The sequence below is a fragment of the Fundulus heteroclitus genome, unplaced genomic scaffold (genome assembly GCF_011125445.2).
Source record: "Fundulus heteroclitus isolate FHET01 unplaced genomic scaffold, MU-UCD_Fhet_4.1 scaffold_92, whole genome shotgun sequence".
Taxonomy (NCBI): domain Eukaryota; kingdom Metazoa; phylum Chordata; class Actinopteri; order Cyprinodontiformes; family Fundulidae; genus Fundulus; species Fundulus heteroclitus.
Window position 1 is genome coordinate 980,996 of NW_023397384.1, and position 17,723 is coordinate 998,718.

The window sequence follows — 17,723 nt, forward strand, 5'->3', positions numbered from 1 at the left end:
GTGCAAATACACCAAAGACATAAAGTACTGGCAGTTCCAGCTGTGAAATGTTATCCGTGCATGTTGTGTTCAGTTAGTTCACATAAGAGCTTAATAAAAGTGTGATTTTTTTTGTGTGTATTCATATACTTTTAGAGTATAAATGTGGTGCTTTACAACAGTACACCCCCCCCACACACACACACACACACACACACACACACACACACACACACACATACACTGCTTTTTATTGATTATTTTTACATTCAAGCAAGTGATTTAAATGTTTTTTTAATCTCATTTTATGTGATGGACCTAACTTGGTAAAGTGAAACGAAAAAAAAAAATTACATAAAAAAGTAAAGTGATATGTGCACATATATCCACACCCTTTGTTATGAAGCCCCTAAAAAGTTCTGGTGCAACCAATTACCTTAAAACTCCTCTATTTACTGAAAGGAAGCCCAACTGTGTGCAATCTAAAAAAAACACACCCTTCTTCATAGGCCAGAGATGCCGCAGCACCACTAAGCTAGAGGTCAGGGTGAGGTTATGAAAAAAATGCACCAACAAATCAATCATCTTCAAATGGAAAGATCCTGGTAGCACAACAAACCTGCCAAGAGAGGTCCATCCACCAGAACTCACAGGCTGGACCAGGAGGAACAGAGACCAAAGGTAACCCTGAAGGAGCTGCAGAGCTAAACACCAGAGACTGCAGGATTTGTCAAGAGGACCACAATAAGTCCATAAAACTCAGCTTTATGGAAGAGAAAAAAAGCCTTTACTTAGTGTTAAGAAAAAGAAAGAGGATTTTGAGTTTGCCAAAAGGCACCTGGAGATGCCCCAAATGTATGGAAGAAGGTGCTCTGGTCAGATTTGAGAATATCCCGTCCCAGAACACCATCCCCACAGTGAAACATGGTGGTGGCAGCATCATGCTGTGGGAAACTGGTCCAAGTCAAGGGAAAGATGGATGGTGCAGAATACAGTGATACTCTTGAGCTGAACCTGTGTCAGTCTGCCTGTGATCTGAGACTGGGACGGAGGTTCACCTTCCAGCAGGACAAAGACCCGAAGTGCTGCTAAACCAAACACTTAAGGGTTTAAGTAGAAACTTCTAAGTGTGTTGAAATGGCCTAGTCAAAGTTTAAGCCTCAATCCAGTTGAAAAAAACACGAGAAATCGGCTAAAAACCAGAGGCAAGATGTGGCGAGCTCATAGGGACTGATCAAAACTTCCAGCTGGAAAATAGTGACTTTTGAGGGCAGAACAGTTATGGACGCTGAATTTTTCTGTCATTTTTATAAATTGCCGTTTGCTTCACAGTAAAAAATAAAGAAAAAAAAGATGCACCATCAAAGTTGTAAACATGTCATTTGTAAATGAAATGGTGCAAAACTCAAACAATGCATTTTGAATCCAGGGTGTGAGGCAACCGAACATGAAAATGCCAAAGGGGGTGTGGGTGTTGGGATACTGTTTTACAAGGCAGCGCTGTTGGTGCAGGTACACAAATTAAAGGGGGAAAAAAAACTAAAAGTTTGCATGCATAAAAGAAAACTGCTTTGGCGGCAGGTATTATACCCGTTCTGAGCGCGTCCTTATAAATATGCATGTGGAGGACAAGTCAGCTGTTTAAGGACAGACCAGGAGCGTTCACTGAGCCGACGCTGAGGCCGCCAGCGGGCTTCCTCTCCTCGCCTCTTCCTGCTTCGCGAACAGCACTGACTGAAGCAAACCCACCAACACGGAGCGCAGCTGGGTTCCGATCCGCTGGGAAGCGTTGGATCCTCCGGACCCAGTGAACGGAGCCCCGGGGCTGCTGGTTTCTGCCCCCCCACCCCCCCACTCCGACACCATCCTCCTCTGCGCCCCGGCCATGGACGGCGGCGGCCCGGTGTGCAGATAAACGGTGAGTCGGTGTGAGGTCTGCTGGGTTTCATAACCAGGCTGCTGCTGCTGCTGCTGCTTCCATAATAAGGCTGAGGATTAGATTATACACGATTATCATGACTGCCATGCTTCCTGCGTCAATGTGTGCAGCCGTGAACCGAAAACATGCAGTTTAGTCGCTAATCGTGATCTTATATATAGTCGACCCTGCCTTTAACACGCTCCGCCGACCAGAAGCAGCATGATCCTACAAAACCACCAGTTTTTAATCATAATGAAGATGCGTTGGTCCGGGCTTTTACTTTGTGCATAATTTCAGAATAAGAGACCATTTGTGTCCTTCAGCCGACGTACAAACCATAATATGTCTTCTTGAACTGAACTGTAAGGATCTAATGTACAACTCTTGTAAACAACCAGGGCCGGATATAGGTGGTTCTGGGCCTCTGGGCTGTTTTATTTCTTTAAACACAATAGGTCAACTTCAAGTTTTTTTTCTTTAGTGGCACTGGAGGAATTTATTGACAGTAATCAGACAAGGAGTGAAGGGAGGACAGCCTCAAACCACAGAAGCAGGGACGCTGTATAGGCTGGAAAATTAAGGACAACTCCAAAAGCCACTGACTGACAGGGTCACCAAAAAGAAAACTTTATATATTTATACAAGCTTTTTGGATGATTCTGATATTTTTGTCATGGGGCCTGGAATTGCTGTCGGCAGCCCTGCTCAGGAGGCTATGTGAAGGGCTAACAGCATCAAGGGTATATGAAATTTGTAACGGTCCTTTTTGAAAGATTACATGTAAACATGGAATAATTTACAGAGATGTTTACACCTGTACAAAAAAATTACGTACTCTATTTTTTTGTTTTCAAAGACGGTACTCCTGGACCAGCGGCTCTGTGTTTAATTGTGTTTCTCTTCTGGTCAAAGCAATCAATGGAGCCATTGATGTAATTTACCGTGTTCTCCCCTCATTTTTGCCTTTCAACAGAACGTACACCTGGTCCAGTGCATCTATAACTGTAATTATTACATGGATTTAGTCGTTTATAAGACTACTGCTTGCTTTACCGCTGTTTTCTCGTTGTTTTTAATTCCATAGAAAGTACACCTGGTCCATGGATTCTGTTAAATCTCAACCTCTCCAAGCCTAAACTTTGAAATAATGTTGTGTGACTCCTTGTGACCCTTTTTTTTTTGACACGTTAAGCAAGTTACAGGGGCTGTGTTGAGTTCAGGCGCAGAAACACGGCAGAGAGGAGTTTGCAAAAGTTTAAACTAATGGTTTTTTTCATACTCTGTCCTCTTTTCAATAACTTGCTTGCAATTTGCAGGGACAAAGTTCTGAGTTAAGACTTTTCCCACATGGATTTTTGCAGTTCAAAGGTCCACACAATTGAAGCAAAGCTTTGTTGATTTTAATCCTTTGATAAGCCTTCCGTATCACCGCATTCCCTCTTTTTTTGGCCTTAGGTTGAGAACCCCACTATAAAAATGCATCGCCGCCCTGGTATGCAGAACATTTACAGGTATGAAGAATGTTTTGTGTTCAGTGTAAAAGTTATTGAACCGATGCTCTCGCGTTTCAGCTGACTGACTGACGGCCGGTCATGGGACCCCGGCGTTCAGCGTGGATCCTGAGGGTGCAGTGTCAGGAAGGTGAAGCTTCTCACCCGGAGCAGGAGAGAAGGAAGCGCTGGGCTGAGCTTTTTGACCAGCTGGACGTCAACAAAGATGGACACATCGACATCCTGGAGCTGCGGGCGGGGCTGGCAGGACGAGGGCTCTCCAAAGGCTCCCTGGAGAGAGTAAGAAAGAATGACGCCCAAAACATTCTCTGTTCAGGGTAACACAAGAGGGTAGATGGGAGCAGCGGGTGTTTATTAAATTGATGTAAAATTCATGTAAAAATGTTCAGTGTTTGATTAAATAGCCCCCAAATAGAAAATCTGAAAATCCTCTCCTAAGCTCCATTCCTGTATGTTTTATAGGAATGGTGTAATAGTAGGTGGTAGAGGGAAACTTAGCAAAATAGTTTTAACAAAACTGATAAAGCCTTTACAATATTGTATTATAGAATATATTAGGATTAACTGTGTCTTTCTTAATAACTGAAGAAAACTAAATGTAAATTCTAACTATTTGAAGTAAAAAAACAAACAAAAAGAAAGTAAAAGACAAAACTTTAGCTTTTCTTCAAAGGTTGCTCACATATAAATCACGGACTCATAATCCTCAGGTTCAATTTATCCTTGATTCATTCTGACAGGACAAATATTTGGTTTGGAAGAATCAGTTAAGTTGTAATTATGAGAGGAAAATGCTCAGTATGAGGGATTGCTGCAAAGCCATGGACAATGCAGACGGCTCTCCCGGTGGCTCTACACTCCTTCAGGAGGAGCGAAAGCTGCTTGATAAGACTCGATGCAATCTGCTGGGTTTCCTTAGAGAGGAAACTTTTTGACCAATCTGTATGATTTGATTGAATTTGACTTTGTAAAGTGCCATGTTTTGTCAATTGGCGCTATATAAATTTTATTTAATTGAAAAACATCCTTTAATAAAGTATGAATTTTATTCTATTAGGATAAAACATGGAAGATCTCTTAAAAATTTCAAACAGCTCTAATTATGGCTGCATTTTAGATACTGATGGTTTATTTAGCTCAATTAACCTTCCACAGCAAAAAACAAAAACAGACGTGAGGATAGTTCTGGTGATGGGATTGCTCTTTTAAAAAGTATTAATATCAGGGCGTGCTGGTGGTGCAGCGTGTAGCGTGACCCATATACGGAGGCCTTAGTCCTCGACGCGGTCGACCTGGGTTCGAATCCAACCCGCAGTCCTTTGCCACATGTCTCTCCCCCCTTCCTGTCAGCCTACTTTCATAAAAAAGCGAGCCACATAAAAAGAATAAAAAAGTAATAATATCTGAATGTTTCCACTTTTTGTCATGCTGCAAACTACAAACCTCAATGCATTTTAGATAGACTTTTGTGATTAAAACACCACAGAGTAGTGCAGAATTAAAAGTGGGGTTTCAATAGTTTGAATAAAAACACAAATCTAAAAAATGCTGTGTGCATTTGCATCCAGCCCCCCTGAGCCAACACTTTAAAGCAGCATTGGTTCCATAGTTGCTCCTCTGATAAATGCTCTCTTTGCCTGTTGAGGCGGACCGCCGTCTCTTTGTAACTTTTGCAGTATTGTCACACTCTTACCACTTTCAGATGACGGGCAGAAAAGCGTTCAAAGCTTCTCGACAGCTTAAACCCTGACCCGACCGATGTGTTCCTCGGTCTTCACGAAAAGCGAGTGTTCCCCGTTGTTCTCCGACAAACCTCTGAGGCCTTCGTGGAAAAGAAAAGCAAAAAAAAAAGTTCAAAAGATTAAATACCATGATTAAAGATGCGATGCATGTAACCTCTGGCCTTAAGTTAAACCACCAATGAACAAAGCCACCTAATATTTCCAAAAATCCAAAACCAAACCGGCAGATGCTAACAATGATTGGCTCTGGTGAGGTGCTGCACCTCTCGGTTCTTGTCCCTCTACATTCAAAGTGGGCCATCTTAATTAACTCGAGCTGATCTTTGTAATCGGAGCGTAATGAGTTGGAGTTGAGAAGGTTTTTGGGGCGCTGATCCTCGGCTGACAGAGCGGTCTGAATTGTGCAGCGAGACCCTTTTTACACGCGCCAGGCGGTGGGTGCAGCGCAGGTTTGTGTCCGTGTTAAAAAAGCAGAGCACTCTATGTTTTAAATGTTTTAGAGGTCTGGTTAAAGCATCTGTGTGGTCTTGTCATCCCGCAAACCCCCTTGAACCGTGTAATCTGCAGTTTGTTTGTGGACACTTTGTGCAGGAGTGTCAGCAGCGTGACTGTTTTTGTGAACACATGCGAGCTTGTTTAGCTCGTCACAGTCTGTCCGCGCTGCTGCTTCTATTCCTTTCACTCTGTTTTAGTGAGAAAATGCACTTTCAGCGTTGGGGGGAATGGGGAAACGTGTTCAAATCATCCCAGGATAAGAGTTGCTGCGTGCACACGGCTGTGCGTCTGTGAATGTTTGTGAGCATGTGAAGGGCAGCGTTTCTATTTCTGTCTAAGGAGGCTGTTCTTGTAAGCTGAGAATGGTAACCTTTCTGTTGTACTCCTTGTATCTTTTCATGTTTAGTTCATTTTCAGGCATTCCTGGTTCTGTTTCCAGGAAGTTTTGTTCACTTCTTACAAGGGCTGGCCGGTAAATCGATTTAATTGAGTAATTTAAATTTATTGAAATAAAAGTTTTGGAAAATCTGGATTTTATTTTGCCATTGGGCATCAATGAAGAGAACAGCATGCAATGCAGAATATATGTTTAGGAAAATATATTGTCAATAATATATATATATATATATATATATATATATATATATATATATATATATATATATATATATATATATATATATATATATATATATATATATATATATATATATATATAATGTACATTTTTTGTTGTGGTTTTGCTATTTTAGGTTTGTTCTTGGATATTCTAGTAAAGCAGGGGGGTCTAAAGTGTGACCCATTTATGTTCCTTTAATTGATTCTGGCCTCGACCCCAGTTCAAGAATGAAATCAAGTTGGGCCGCCAGCGCTGGTGGTTGATCCAGATGGAAACTTTTGGAAAAAATGACTTTAGTTTAACAGTAAATGAGACCACAAATACCCAGCCACTGTTACTCAAAAGCAGACTTTTGAGTAAGTTGTCATCGGCTTCTTAGCTGCTTCTTGTTCAGTCTGTCGGTTTAGGTGAAGGACCGTGTCTTGGGAGCTTTAGCGCTCTGCCATGCTCTCATTTTCAGACATTAGAGTGAGCAGAGGTCTGTGAGACGTTCAAAGCTTGGGATATTATTCAATATCCCAAGCTTTGAAACTTCTCCAGGTACAGTAGAGTCCTGATTATTATTATTTATAGCTCTGAGCCTGACCTGCTGGGATGTTTTCTGCTAAACGCCTGGCCACCATCATTTATTGCCTTTCCTTTTTTTCCCCCTGTCAGTTTGTGGAGGCCGGGGACACCAACAACGACGGTGTCCTGGACTTCGACGAGTTCATCCAGTACCTTCGGAACCATGAGAAACAGCTTAAAGTCATGTTTCGCCGGGTGGACAGAAACAATGACGGTCTGTGGCTGAAAGGAGAGAGCTGAAGGAACCGCGCTGTTATTTTCAAATGTAATTTCATCCGAATCCTAACTTCTTTCCCGTATGTTGCTGCTGATGCGTATCTGCAGGTCAGATCGACGTGGCAGAGATCCGGGACGTTCTGCACACCATCGGCGTGAACATCAGCCTTGAAGATGCCACCAGGATCCTGCTAAGGTCTCTCATCCACGCTGTCCATCACATCCCTATTCGCACCTGAAACACGACATTCACATAAGCTGTTCAGACAAAAAGACACAGAAACTTTTTCGCATGATCTAACTTTGAAACCAGATGATTTATTTCATTAGGATTGCATAAAAAATGATTTCTGTTTGCTGAGTGGCAGAATAATAACAGATGAGTTGTGGTGGAGTTGGACCCAAGCTCAGACAGGAGAACATCAGTCTCATACGGAAGGTGAAAATATTGTAAATAAAATGTACAAAATGGCAGTTCTTTGATAGCATCAATGAATATTGGTACATGCAGTTACTGTTAGCTGTTTAGCAATAAAATTGCATTACGTAACATAACTGGAGCCATGAAGTAGCCTATTTAATAATTGGTTATTGTTTTATTGGGGCATTTGAGCTTGTGGGGCTTTGATGGCAGTGATGTGGAATACCAGCAATAAAGATAAAAAATGCGCTAAAAAAACAAACACTGCAACGGATTTAATTACTTTTTATCATCACTTTGGCGTCGCAATCAATACCGCAAAATGTTGTGATAACCTTTTAAATCCATGTTGCCCGTCTCTTTTTCATGCTGACACGTCGACCAATCAACTAAACCAGGTTTGGTGGTTTGGACTGTTGTCTTGGATTCAAGGTTAACCCTCCATAGTTTCCATTTGCCTGGCCGTTGGACTTTATCGCTACATGCAAAATGAAAACTGTTCTGTTGTTTAAAGCCGAGTGCTGCTTTCTAGGGCTGCACAATATATCGCTAATTTATCGTTCTCGCAGTATCACCGTTGGCAATACACATACTGCCAAGGACTGGACTGCAGTGAATGTTGGCTAATCATTTAGGCACGTTGCATTTTGGTCAGAAGCAGCTTGTTCAATAAAACCTAGTTGAGAAAATTTTATTTTTATTTTTCGATAGCTGGATACATTATCCGTATACTACATTTACTTTGAAACCACAGCACATCAACACTAATTGTGGCAACATTCACCCATATTGTCGCACGTTTCCTTAATATCGCGCAGCCCTGCTGGTTTCCCTGTTTTTACAGTTTTTGAAATTAGCTTTGCTCGATGCAGTTCACCTGTGCTTAAATTGTGGCTGCCACCTCCACTGTGCTGTGTCTGTAAGAGTAAATGTAGTTTTTCCTCAGTATGGACAGGGATGGCACCATGACAATTGACTGGAATGAGTGGCGTGACCACTTCCTGTTCAACCCCCTGGAGAACATGGAGGACGTGGCTCGCTTCTGGAAGCGCTCAATGGTAACCGAGCATGCAGAACATCTCTGAATAGTTTGCAGGTTTCACAGTTGATCTACAGGGCAAAAAAAAAAAAACTGTATCTGAGATTTATTTCAACTTCCAATTTTAAAATTTGTATTTTTTTTCTTTCTTTCTGTGCTTCTGATTGATTGTCTCAGTAGATATTGGACACAGGCGAGCAGATGACAGTCCCAGAGGAGTTTTCAGAAGAAGAGAAGAAGTCTGGCTATGTGTGGCGCCAGCTTATGGCTGGAGTTATGGCTGGATCTGTATCCCGAACTGGAACCGCTCCACTGGAACGTCTCAAAGTCTTAAGACAGGTCCGTCCGATGCCGTTACGATTCTCCCAGCAGTGAAATCCAGAGGAAATCTTGTGCTTCATCTTGACCTGCTGTGTGTGTGTGTGGATCTTGTAAATCACAGTTTCAGCTTGCCCCAAAATGTTCCTGTTATTCTGCTCTGCCAGGTACACGGCTCCTCTGATTTTAAAGGGAATGTTCTGAGCGGGTTTCGGTACATGCTGAAAGAGGGAGGACCGAGGTCCCTGTGGAGAGGCAATGGAGTCAATGTCCTGAAAATCGCTCCTGAGACCGTCATCAAATTCACCGCTTATGAACAGGTGAACACTTCTGAGACAGCTGTTGGATTTAAGGTCTTTTTTTTCTGTTGTGTATTGTGTGTGTTGTCTATTGTGTGCTAAAATTAAAGGGAAAAAGGTTCCAGCAACTTCTTTCTATCTACATGATACAACAGCAGAATATTTATTTATTCTAATAATTGTATAAAATTGCACTGTAAAAGTAACCATGCTTGCCTTTCTGAACATGCCGTATGGTTGACAAAAAACAAAAGTAACAAAATCAAATAAAGCAGCCCACATCCTCCATTAAACAACTAAATAAATAAAAGGACCACAATAAGCCGTAAGCGTAACATAAAACGTCTGAAAACTTAGGATAAAAACCTGAAAAGCAGTGTGTGTGTTTTTCTTCTGGTTGTTGTTGGAGGCTAAATGAGGTTTGTTCAATCTGGAGCCATGAAGGCTGATTAAAAGGCACCAACATGATAAGATGAGGAGAAAACAAGCCGACTTTGTAATGTGAAGGTCAAGACTGTAACAATGGGATTCTTTCACAGATGACGGCCTGAACCGAATATTCTTCTGGCATCCAATTTTTTATTTCATGTAGATCGTCATCTTTTACTTTTCTGGAAAGGTAGTTATGAATATGCTCTAGTCTGTCTGCTTCTAAATAACATGATTAAACATTATCACATTCAGTTCAGTGTATTTCAGTTCAGTCCTGTGGCGTCTCTGCATTTTATGGGCCAGTGGGTCTTGGCCACACCACCAGATGTCGCTGTGGAGCTCTATGTTAGCAAGAATCAGTGGTACAGGATCAATCTTTATAGAGTAATATTGTCAAAAAAGACCCATTCCCGTATCAATAAAATTCTGTTATAAACATTTGTGTCTATATATCTAAGTCGGCCAGAACACCGACTAGCTTAGTAGGCTAAATCCCATTGATATTGGGGCCCGCCCATCAACGTTTGTTTAAATAACGAACATCTGAAATCGCAGTGCGCATTCCCAGCACGCTCTCAGTAGACAGCCGTGGGGCACAAATCCTACGGCCCCAAGCTCAGATCGTCCAATTAAAATACGTGAATTGCACACTTTTCGTTCTGCCGTATAGTGTACGACAATCTAGTGTTGGTTGTCCTTGCTGGCTCATTGAAGGATCGACGTGAATATTTTCTGTTCAATAAAGCAGACGGCTGTCCTCTGTGGCTCTACGCTCTTTCATGAGGAGTGGAAGCTGCTTGTCAAGACTTGATCCAATCTACTGGGTTTCCTTAGAGAGGAAACTTTTTGACCAATCTGTCTAGAGCAGGAGTCTTCAACCTGTGGCTCTGGAGCCGCAAGTGGCTCTTGGGACCTTCCACAGTGGCTCTTAATAACTTTGGCTACAAATTATATTTTTATTATGGTATTTAAATGTAATAATCATAATAAATGTAGGTTTGAGCAGTTTTTTCTTAGAATAATTGCTTTTAATTTTCACAACAGAATGATGCTAAAAGTGCCAGTAATATTTAATTTTAAATCAATATTATGTTGAAAATTATGTTTTTTTACGTCATTATCCACAAATGTCAACATCCCATCCATCCTCTTTTTTTTTAAACCTCAAAATAGACATAGAAGGGCGTTTCTTTAATGATGACAACATATTTCCAACAGTAGATCTTTATCAAAAATTATATCTTGTCTTTTTTCAAAAAGGCCAGGCAACATTTCCGGCTCTGAACGAGTTTAATTCAAGTGGATTGTAGGCAAAATGGCTCTTTAGACTGTAAAGGTTGCAGGCCCATGGTCTAGAGGATTTGATTGAATCTGACTTTGTAAAGTGCCTTGAGATGAGATGTTGTGAGTTGACGCTATATCAACAAAATTGAATTGAATTGAATAAACAGCAGGGGAGAAATAGACATAAGACTCAAACACCTTGTTTGTTTTCACAGAGAATTGTGATTTAATCTAAAACCTAAATGCTAAAAAGGGACTGAATTTACAAAATGACGACCACTCTGTTTCCTATAATCCTGCATAGATCAAGAGTATGATGCGAGGCCGTGATGAAACCAGAACTATGAAGGTTCATGAGAGGTTCGTGGCCGGCTCTTTGGCTGGAGCAACAGCTCAGACAGCCATTTACCCGATGGAGGTAATGGATTAAACATGTACAAATCATTTGATGACACTAAGAGAATACACTTTGCTTATAATCGAAGCCTCTCGCTCCTCTGTCTGTGCGTCAGGTGTTGAAGACCCGTCTGAATCTCAGAAAAACGGGTCAGTACTCAGGAATAACGGACTGTGCCAAGCAGATCCTGCAGCGGGAAGGCGCCGCGGCCTTCTACAAGGGTTACGTCCCCAACTTGCTGAGCATCGTCCCCTATGCCGGTATTGACCTGGCAGTGTACGAGGTCAGAGAGAGAGACGCACGGCCCTCGGTGTGGTGCGTTCGCTGTCGCTGTTCACATCCCGCTCACCCTTCTCTCCCACAGACACTAAAGCTTGCGTGGCTGAGCAGGAACAGAGGCTTGCCCGACCCAGGGGTGATGGTGTTGGTGGGATGCGGCGCAGCCTCCAGCACCTGTGGGATGCTTGCCAGTTACCCGTTGGCGCTGATCCGCACGCGCATGCAAGCACAAGGTTGGGAAAGCTGCCGGCACCAAATGCACTTACAGGACTGTCTCAGAAAATTAGAATATTGTGATAAAGTTCTTTATTTTCTGTAGTGCAATTAAAAAACATGAAATGTCATACATTCTGGATTCATTACAAATCAACTGAAATATCGCAAGCCTTTTATTGTTTTAATATCGCTGATTATGGCGTACAGCTGAAGAAAACTAAAAAATCCTATCTCAAAATATTAGAATATTTCCTCAGACCAAGTAAAAAATAAAAAAATTATAACAGCAAAACAAAATCAAACATTTGAAAATGTCCATTAATGCACTCAGTACTTGGTTGGGAATCCTTTTGCACAGATTACTGCATCAATGCGGCGTGGCATGGAGGCAATCAGCCTGTGGCATTGCTGAGGTGTTATGGATGCCCAGGATGCTTCAATAGCGGCCTTTAGCTCATTTGCATTGTTGGCTCTGGTGTCTTTCAGCCTCTTCTTCACAATACCCCACAAATTCTCTATGGGGTTCAGGTCAGGGGAATTGGCAGGCCAATCAAGGACAGTAATGCCATGGTCAGTACACCAGTTACTGTGAGAATCTTATGTCGTCTCTTAACCACTACCATACTTGTGATTTAGTTTACTGAACCAAGCTGAGTGTTTTTCAAGGCTCAGGAAACCCTGCAGTGTTTCGAGTTAATTAGACAATTCAAGTGATTAGTTGAATAGCCTACTAGTATACTTTTTCACGATATTCTAATATTTTTAGATAGGATATTTGGGTTTCTTAAGCTGTAAGCCATAATCAGCGATATTAAAACAATAAAAGGCTTGCGATATTTCAGTTGATTTGTAATGAATCCAGAATGTATGACATTTCATGTTTTTTAATTGCATTACAGAAAATAAAGAACTTTATCACAATATTCTAATTTTCTGAGACAGTCCTGCAGATGTTTCAAATCATCAAATTTTCGTATCAGGCAAATATAAATACAAAAAGCAAAGGATTTTATTTGTTAAGGGATGGAAGCGGTCCAAACCAACCTCGCCCTATGAGAAGGCGGGATTGCCCCCTTGTTAAATCATGAATTAACGGTAATTATTCACTAGCCACTGCCAGACTTTATAACTCCCTGAACTTTAGAATCAAGAACATGAAATAAGCTAATAGATCGTAAAAACGCATCATGTCTTGATAGAAAAAAAAAATCATCAACACATTAGGAAAAACAAAGTAATGTCTCTGTCTGGAAAGGTTTACATAGCCATTTCGGAGCCTTTTGGGACTCCAGCAACAACAGTGAAAGGCATTTTCCACAAATGTAGAAAACATGGGATAGCAGTGAACCTTTCCCAGGGGTTGCTGGCCTACCAAAAGTACTTCAGAATGGCAACATAAACTCATCAAGGAGGTCACAGAAGAGACCAGAATATCATTTACAGCATTACAGATCTTACCTGCTGCAGTAAGTGGTGTTCATGATTCAACAATAAGAAAGTGGTCGGAAAAAATGTCCTCCATGGGGAAACCACGGCTAATAACAAAAGGCCTGTCTCACATTTACCAGAAAACATCCTGATGATCCCAGACTTTTGAGAGAATGATCTGTGAACTAAGGAAACAAAAGCAGAACCTTTAGCTGGCTGTGCGTAATATTACACCTGGCATAAAATGAAATCAGCAATTCATAGAAAAAGTTAAACTTGGTGGTGGTTGTGTGATTTTTTTTTTTTTTTTTTTTTGGGATGCTTTTCTGCTTGAGGACCTGGAAAACTTGCCGTAATTGACAAAACCACAAATCCTGCCCTCTGGCTGAAAATATTAAAGGAAAATGTCCGGCAATAAGTTTATTCACTTTAACTCAGAAGTGCTTGTTTTAATCAGCAGGACACAAATCCCAAGCACCAGGAAGTCCACCTCTGACTGGCTCTTTCCGTCAATGGTGACACAACCAGTTATTAGGTTTTAGAAGGGGCAACTTCTTTTTCACATAAAGTTATCTTAGTTTAGGTGGCTTTTGTTCTCTTAATAAATTAAATTGTCAACGAAAACAGTGTTTTATGGGGCTGTATGGACGAGCTGAGATGACACAGACACTCGCAATAAACTGCATATTTATCTTGATTGCCTCCTTGATCAGTTGACCACTGCTATATTTCACGGTTTTGGTTATTTGGAATGGGGGTTTTGTTTTTCCCAGGAAATATAGTTTGAACCACTGCAAAACAAATCTACATACAGGTACAAATAAAAGAACCCTGAACTCAAACCTTGAGTCACTTTTCCAGGTTTAGTCAATTCAAAGTGCTCGAATGCTAAAAGAAAACAACAACCTCCAAGACACTTTCTTTAAAAAAAAATAAAATAAAAATCTGTTGGGCTTTCTTTGGCACTAAGAAAGCAATTCACACTGCCAGAGAGGACTTATTAAAAAATTATAATAATTAAAACGATTTAAAAATATTAAAATTTCTTTATTTTAATGACACAGGCCTGATTTATAAATCTGTAACAGCTCATTTAAATGTCTGCAGTTAACACTGGTAAAACCATGAAACCATCTTCCATAAACAAATCTTGAAAGGCTATTAATAATTTACATTTTACGCACAGTGCAGTAGTTGTCGGTTTGCCTGTTTACACTTGAATTCCTGAAAGACTCTTCATCGCAGTAAACCGCTGTAATTCCTGAACTTCTTTTCCTTTTTTTGACCCAAAGTTCCCATGAGCTATCCTCAAATATGTCATAATAAATGTTAAAAAGCAAATATAAACACTACACTCTGTCCTTATCCAAATGCTGTATTCTATAGGGAGGCAAAAAGGAACCCTGAAGGAGCTGCAGCAGTTTTCTTTTAGAGGCTGTTTAATCATTATTTTTCCTAACTTAACCTTTTCCTGTTTTTCTCCCCTGATCAGCTTCAGTGAAAGGAGCACCCAAACTTTCAATGCTGTCCTTGCTCCACAACATTATTACGCAGGAGGGCGTCGGCGGACTCTACCGAGGAATCTCCCCCAACCTGCTGAAAATCGTCCCCGCCGTCAGCTTGTCCTATGTGGTCTACGAGTACATGAGAATGATGCTAGGAGTGGACATCGAGGGTATGAAGGGAGGCAAGGGGAAAGGGTAGAGGGAAAGGACTTGTGGTTTGCAGTGAGTGTTTACCTGCGAGCACGTGCAGATGTGTGGTGAGAGCATGAAAAAAAAAACAGTTTTAAGACGGTTTGTCTTGCTTTCATGTCCACCAGCTGGTCTTGGAGAAGAAATGAGACTATTGTAATGCCAGATCAAAAACAAGCAGGCGTATTTTTAGCTTATTGTAAGAAAACAGAGGTATTTTAGATTTAGGCAGCATCCAGGTTAACATGAAGAAAAAAAAAAAAAAAAAAGTCTGACCTAACCCGACTGCAATAAAGAAAAACATATGCAAACCCATCGACTGAAGAAAACAGGTTAACCTCTTGTTACAGTTTTAGACAAAATGTCACTAAAAATGTCAGAAAAATGCAGTGCACTGCAAAAGTATTCCCATTTGAACTTTTTCACATTTAGTCGTTATAAGCAAAAACTGTAATATATTTTATAAGGGTTTAATGTGATATATTAACACTGCAAAATTGTGAAGTGGAAGTAAAATGATGCATGGTTTAAAAATTTAACGTAATGAGAGCATATTTTTGTTCAGCCTTCTTTACCTTTGATCCCCCTAAATAAAATCCAATGCAACCAAACACCTTTAGAAGGAGCCTAGTTGGTAAATCGAGTCTACCTGTGTTTAATTTGATCTCAGTATAAATCCAGCTGATCTATGAGGGCCTCAGAGGTTTGTTAGAGAACATCGGTGAAAAAAGGGCCCCACGAAAACCAAGGATCACAGCAGACAGGTCTGTGGATACGTTTTGGCGAGGATAATTGTTGACAAAATCTAGTAAGATGTCTGTTTAAAGCCAGGGAGAGCGATTTTTCCAGAAGTTTCCCCAAGTCCCTTTTGGAATAGCTGCGCATTCACAAGACCGTCTTACCTTGCTCTACCGCTCTTCAGGAGTTTCCCAGTGAAAAAAAAAATCTCCCAAATCTACTCTGGTCTTATTTCTTTCTACTGAGGCCTTGCTCTTCTTCTCATAAACATGAGCGAGATTTGCTTCTTGCCATGTTGAAAGTATACAGTGAGAGCAGAAGAGCTACAATGAATGGCTAACCGCTAAGCTAACCGCTAATCTAGCCGCTAAGCTAACCAGATACATAAACACAAGAAGTGCGAATGAACAGCCAGCAAGAAAACTAGCACTGCACAGAACTCTAAACACACCATCCGGACTGTGAAACATGGTGGTGGCAGCATCATGCTGTGGGGATGCTTTTCTTCAGCAGGGATAGGGAAGCTGGTCAGAGTTGATTGGAAGATGGATGAAGCTGAAAATTCTTGTGGAAAACATAGAGGCTCCAAATGACTGGAGACTGAGGTGCAGTTTTACCTTCAGCAGTAGAGCGACCCCAAACACACAGCCAGAGGCACGATGGGGTGGTTTAGATCAAAGCATGTTCATGTGTTAGAATGGCCTAGTCAAAGTCCAGGATTAAACTCAGTTTAGAATCTGTGACAAGGCTTTAAAATGTATGTGGACAATTGCTCCCCATTATATCTGACTGAGATTGAGCAATTTTCTAGGAACATTAGGAAAGAAGTCAGTCTCTAGATGTCCAGTGCTGAGAAAAAAAAAAAAAAAACCCAAAAGACCTGCAGCAGTTCAGCCCAGTGTTGCCTCAGGGGCCCTAAATAGAAATGTAGGATTCAAAACAATAAATTGTTTTCCTTCTACTTTACATTTTACCATTCTTTCTACTTTACAGTTATCCGCTACTTTGTGTTTCTCTATGCCATAAAGTCCCCGTTAAATACAGTAAGGTTTAGCGTTATAATGTGACAAAATGTGAAAAAGTTCAACGGGCAAGAAAACTTCTGCAAGACACAGCGGATGGACCTAATAAGACCACGGCCTTTGCAGAACTATGGTTCCATGGTGCTCCGATAGATACAAGGACCAGACGTGAAACTCACTGCTGGGCCTCCAAACCACGGCTGGAGGCTTGATTGGCTTTGCACCCTTGGAGACATTAACCAGAAAACACATTCTATGGTGTTTTCAATATAAAAGTGGGACGATGGGGGAAATGCAATGTTGTGATGAATAATCAGCCTCCATCTGGACAGGCTGTTGTTATTTTCTGGAGTGGTGTGTTGCTTCTGAAAGCTAAAAGCTGTGTGGAGGCTCACCGCCAAGCTTCTTGCTGCTGCTGCTGCAGGGATCTGCACGCGTAGAGGCTTGCATGAACTCGCCAGACACAAAGTAACCCCTGGAAGCCAGCTCACTGTACATTCCTTCAGCGTTATTTTCTCTGCCAGGTGGGATATAGAGAAGGTGGATGGCTGTGGGAGGAACCCTTGCAGGTGGGGAAATCACAGACTCAGGACAGCTGACTGATGAGTCTTGAACAAATATTACCGATACCAAAGCACAACGTCCAGCCTAACAAAAGCAGACCATCGGTATCATCATAACTTCTACGATGAAAGCAGAAGAAGACGCTTACAGAACTGCCTTCAAGGACGGGAAACTAACAAAGACGCACAAGGGATTAAACTGACCCGTCCTGAAATAATAAACTGACCTATACTATGCAGGAAAACATGGATTGTGCACTAATACCCTTCAAGGACATTACATCCATATACATTACATATATATGTGTATGTATATATGTATGTATGTATGTATGTATGTATGTATATGTATATGTATGTATGTATGTATGTATATGTGTATGTATGTATGTATGTATGTATATATATATATGTATATATATGTATATATCTATATATATATATATATATAGATATAGATATATATATATATATATATATAGATATATATATATATATATATAGATATATATATATATATATATAGATATATATATATATATA

General features: G+C 40.9%; 1 protein-coding gene across 5 annotated transcripts; it reads left to right on the plus strand.

Moving 5' to 3' along the window:
- Nucleotides 1–1,459: 1,459 nt before the first annotated feature.
- Nucleotides 1,460–17,458, plus strand: slc25a23a (solute carrier family 25 member 23a). Of its 5 annotated transcripts, XM_036134835.1 has the most exons (12): nt 1,460–1,897; nt 3,472–3,690; nt 6,925–7,048; nt 7,159–7,246; nt 8,418–8,529; nt 8,691–8,849; nt 8,996–9,148; nt 11,148–11,261; nt 11,356–11,523; nt 11,605–11,752; nt 14,718–14,838; nt 17,142–17,458. In XM_036134835.1, the coding sequence occupies exons 2-12, from the start codon at nt 3,493–3,495 to the stop codon at nt 17,218–17,220; spliced, it is 1,464 nt and encodes a 487-aa protein (XP_035990728.1). In that variant the 5' UTR covers nt 1,460–1,897; nt 3,472–3,492; the 3' UTR covers nt 17,221–17,458. The 5 variants fall into 5 exon arrangements, with proteins under 5 accessions (XP_035990728.1, XP_035990726.1, XP_035990727.1 ...); XM_036134833.1 differs by lacking the exon at nt 17,142–17,458 and having other exon boundaries at nt 14,656–14,867; XM_036134834.1 differs by lacking the exons at nt 1,460–1,897; nt 17,142–17,458 and adding an exon at nt 3,373–3,392 and having other exon boundaries at nt 14,656–14,867.
- Nucleotides 17,459–17,723: the final 265 nt, after the last annotated feature.

What these genes read in the sequence shown, in the direction of transcription:
- slc25a23a (XM_036134833.1), top strand. Translation starts at nt 3,493, where the DNA reads ATGGGACCCCGGCGTTCAGCGTGGATCCTGAGGGTGCAGTGTCAGGAA. An exon ending in AATTCACCGCTTATGAACAG is followed by an intron (nt 9,149 to 11,147) that starts GTGAACACTTCT and finishes AATCCTGCATAG; the next exon opens with ATCAAGAGTATGATGCGAGG. An exon ending in CACGCGCATGCAAGCACAAG is followed by an intron (nt 11,753 to 14,655) that starts GTTGGGAAAGCT and finishes TCCCCTGATCAG; the next exon opens with CTTCAGTGAAAGGAGCACCC.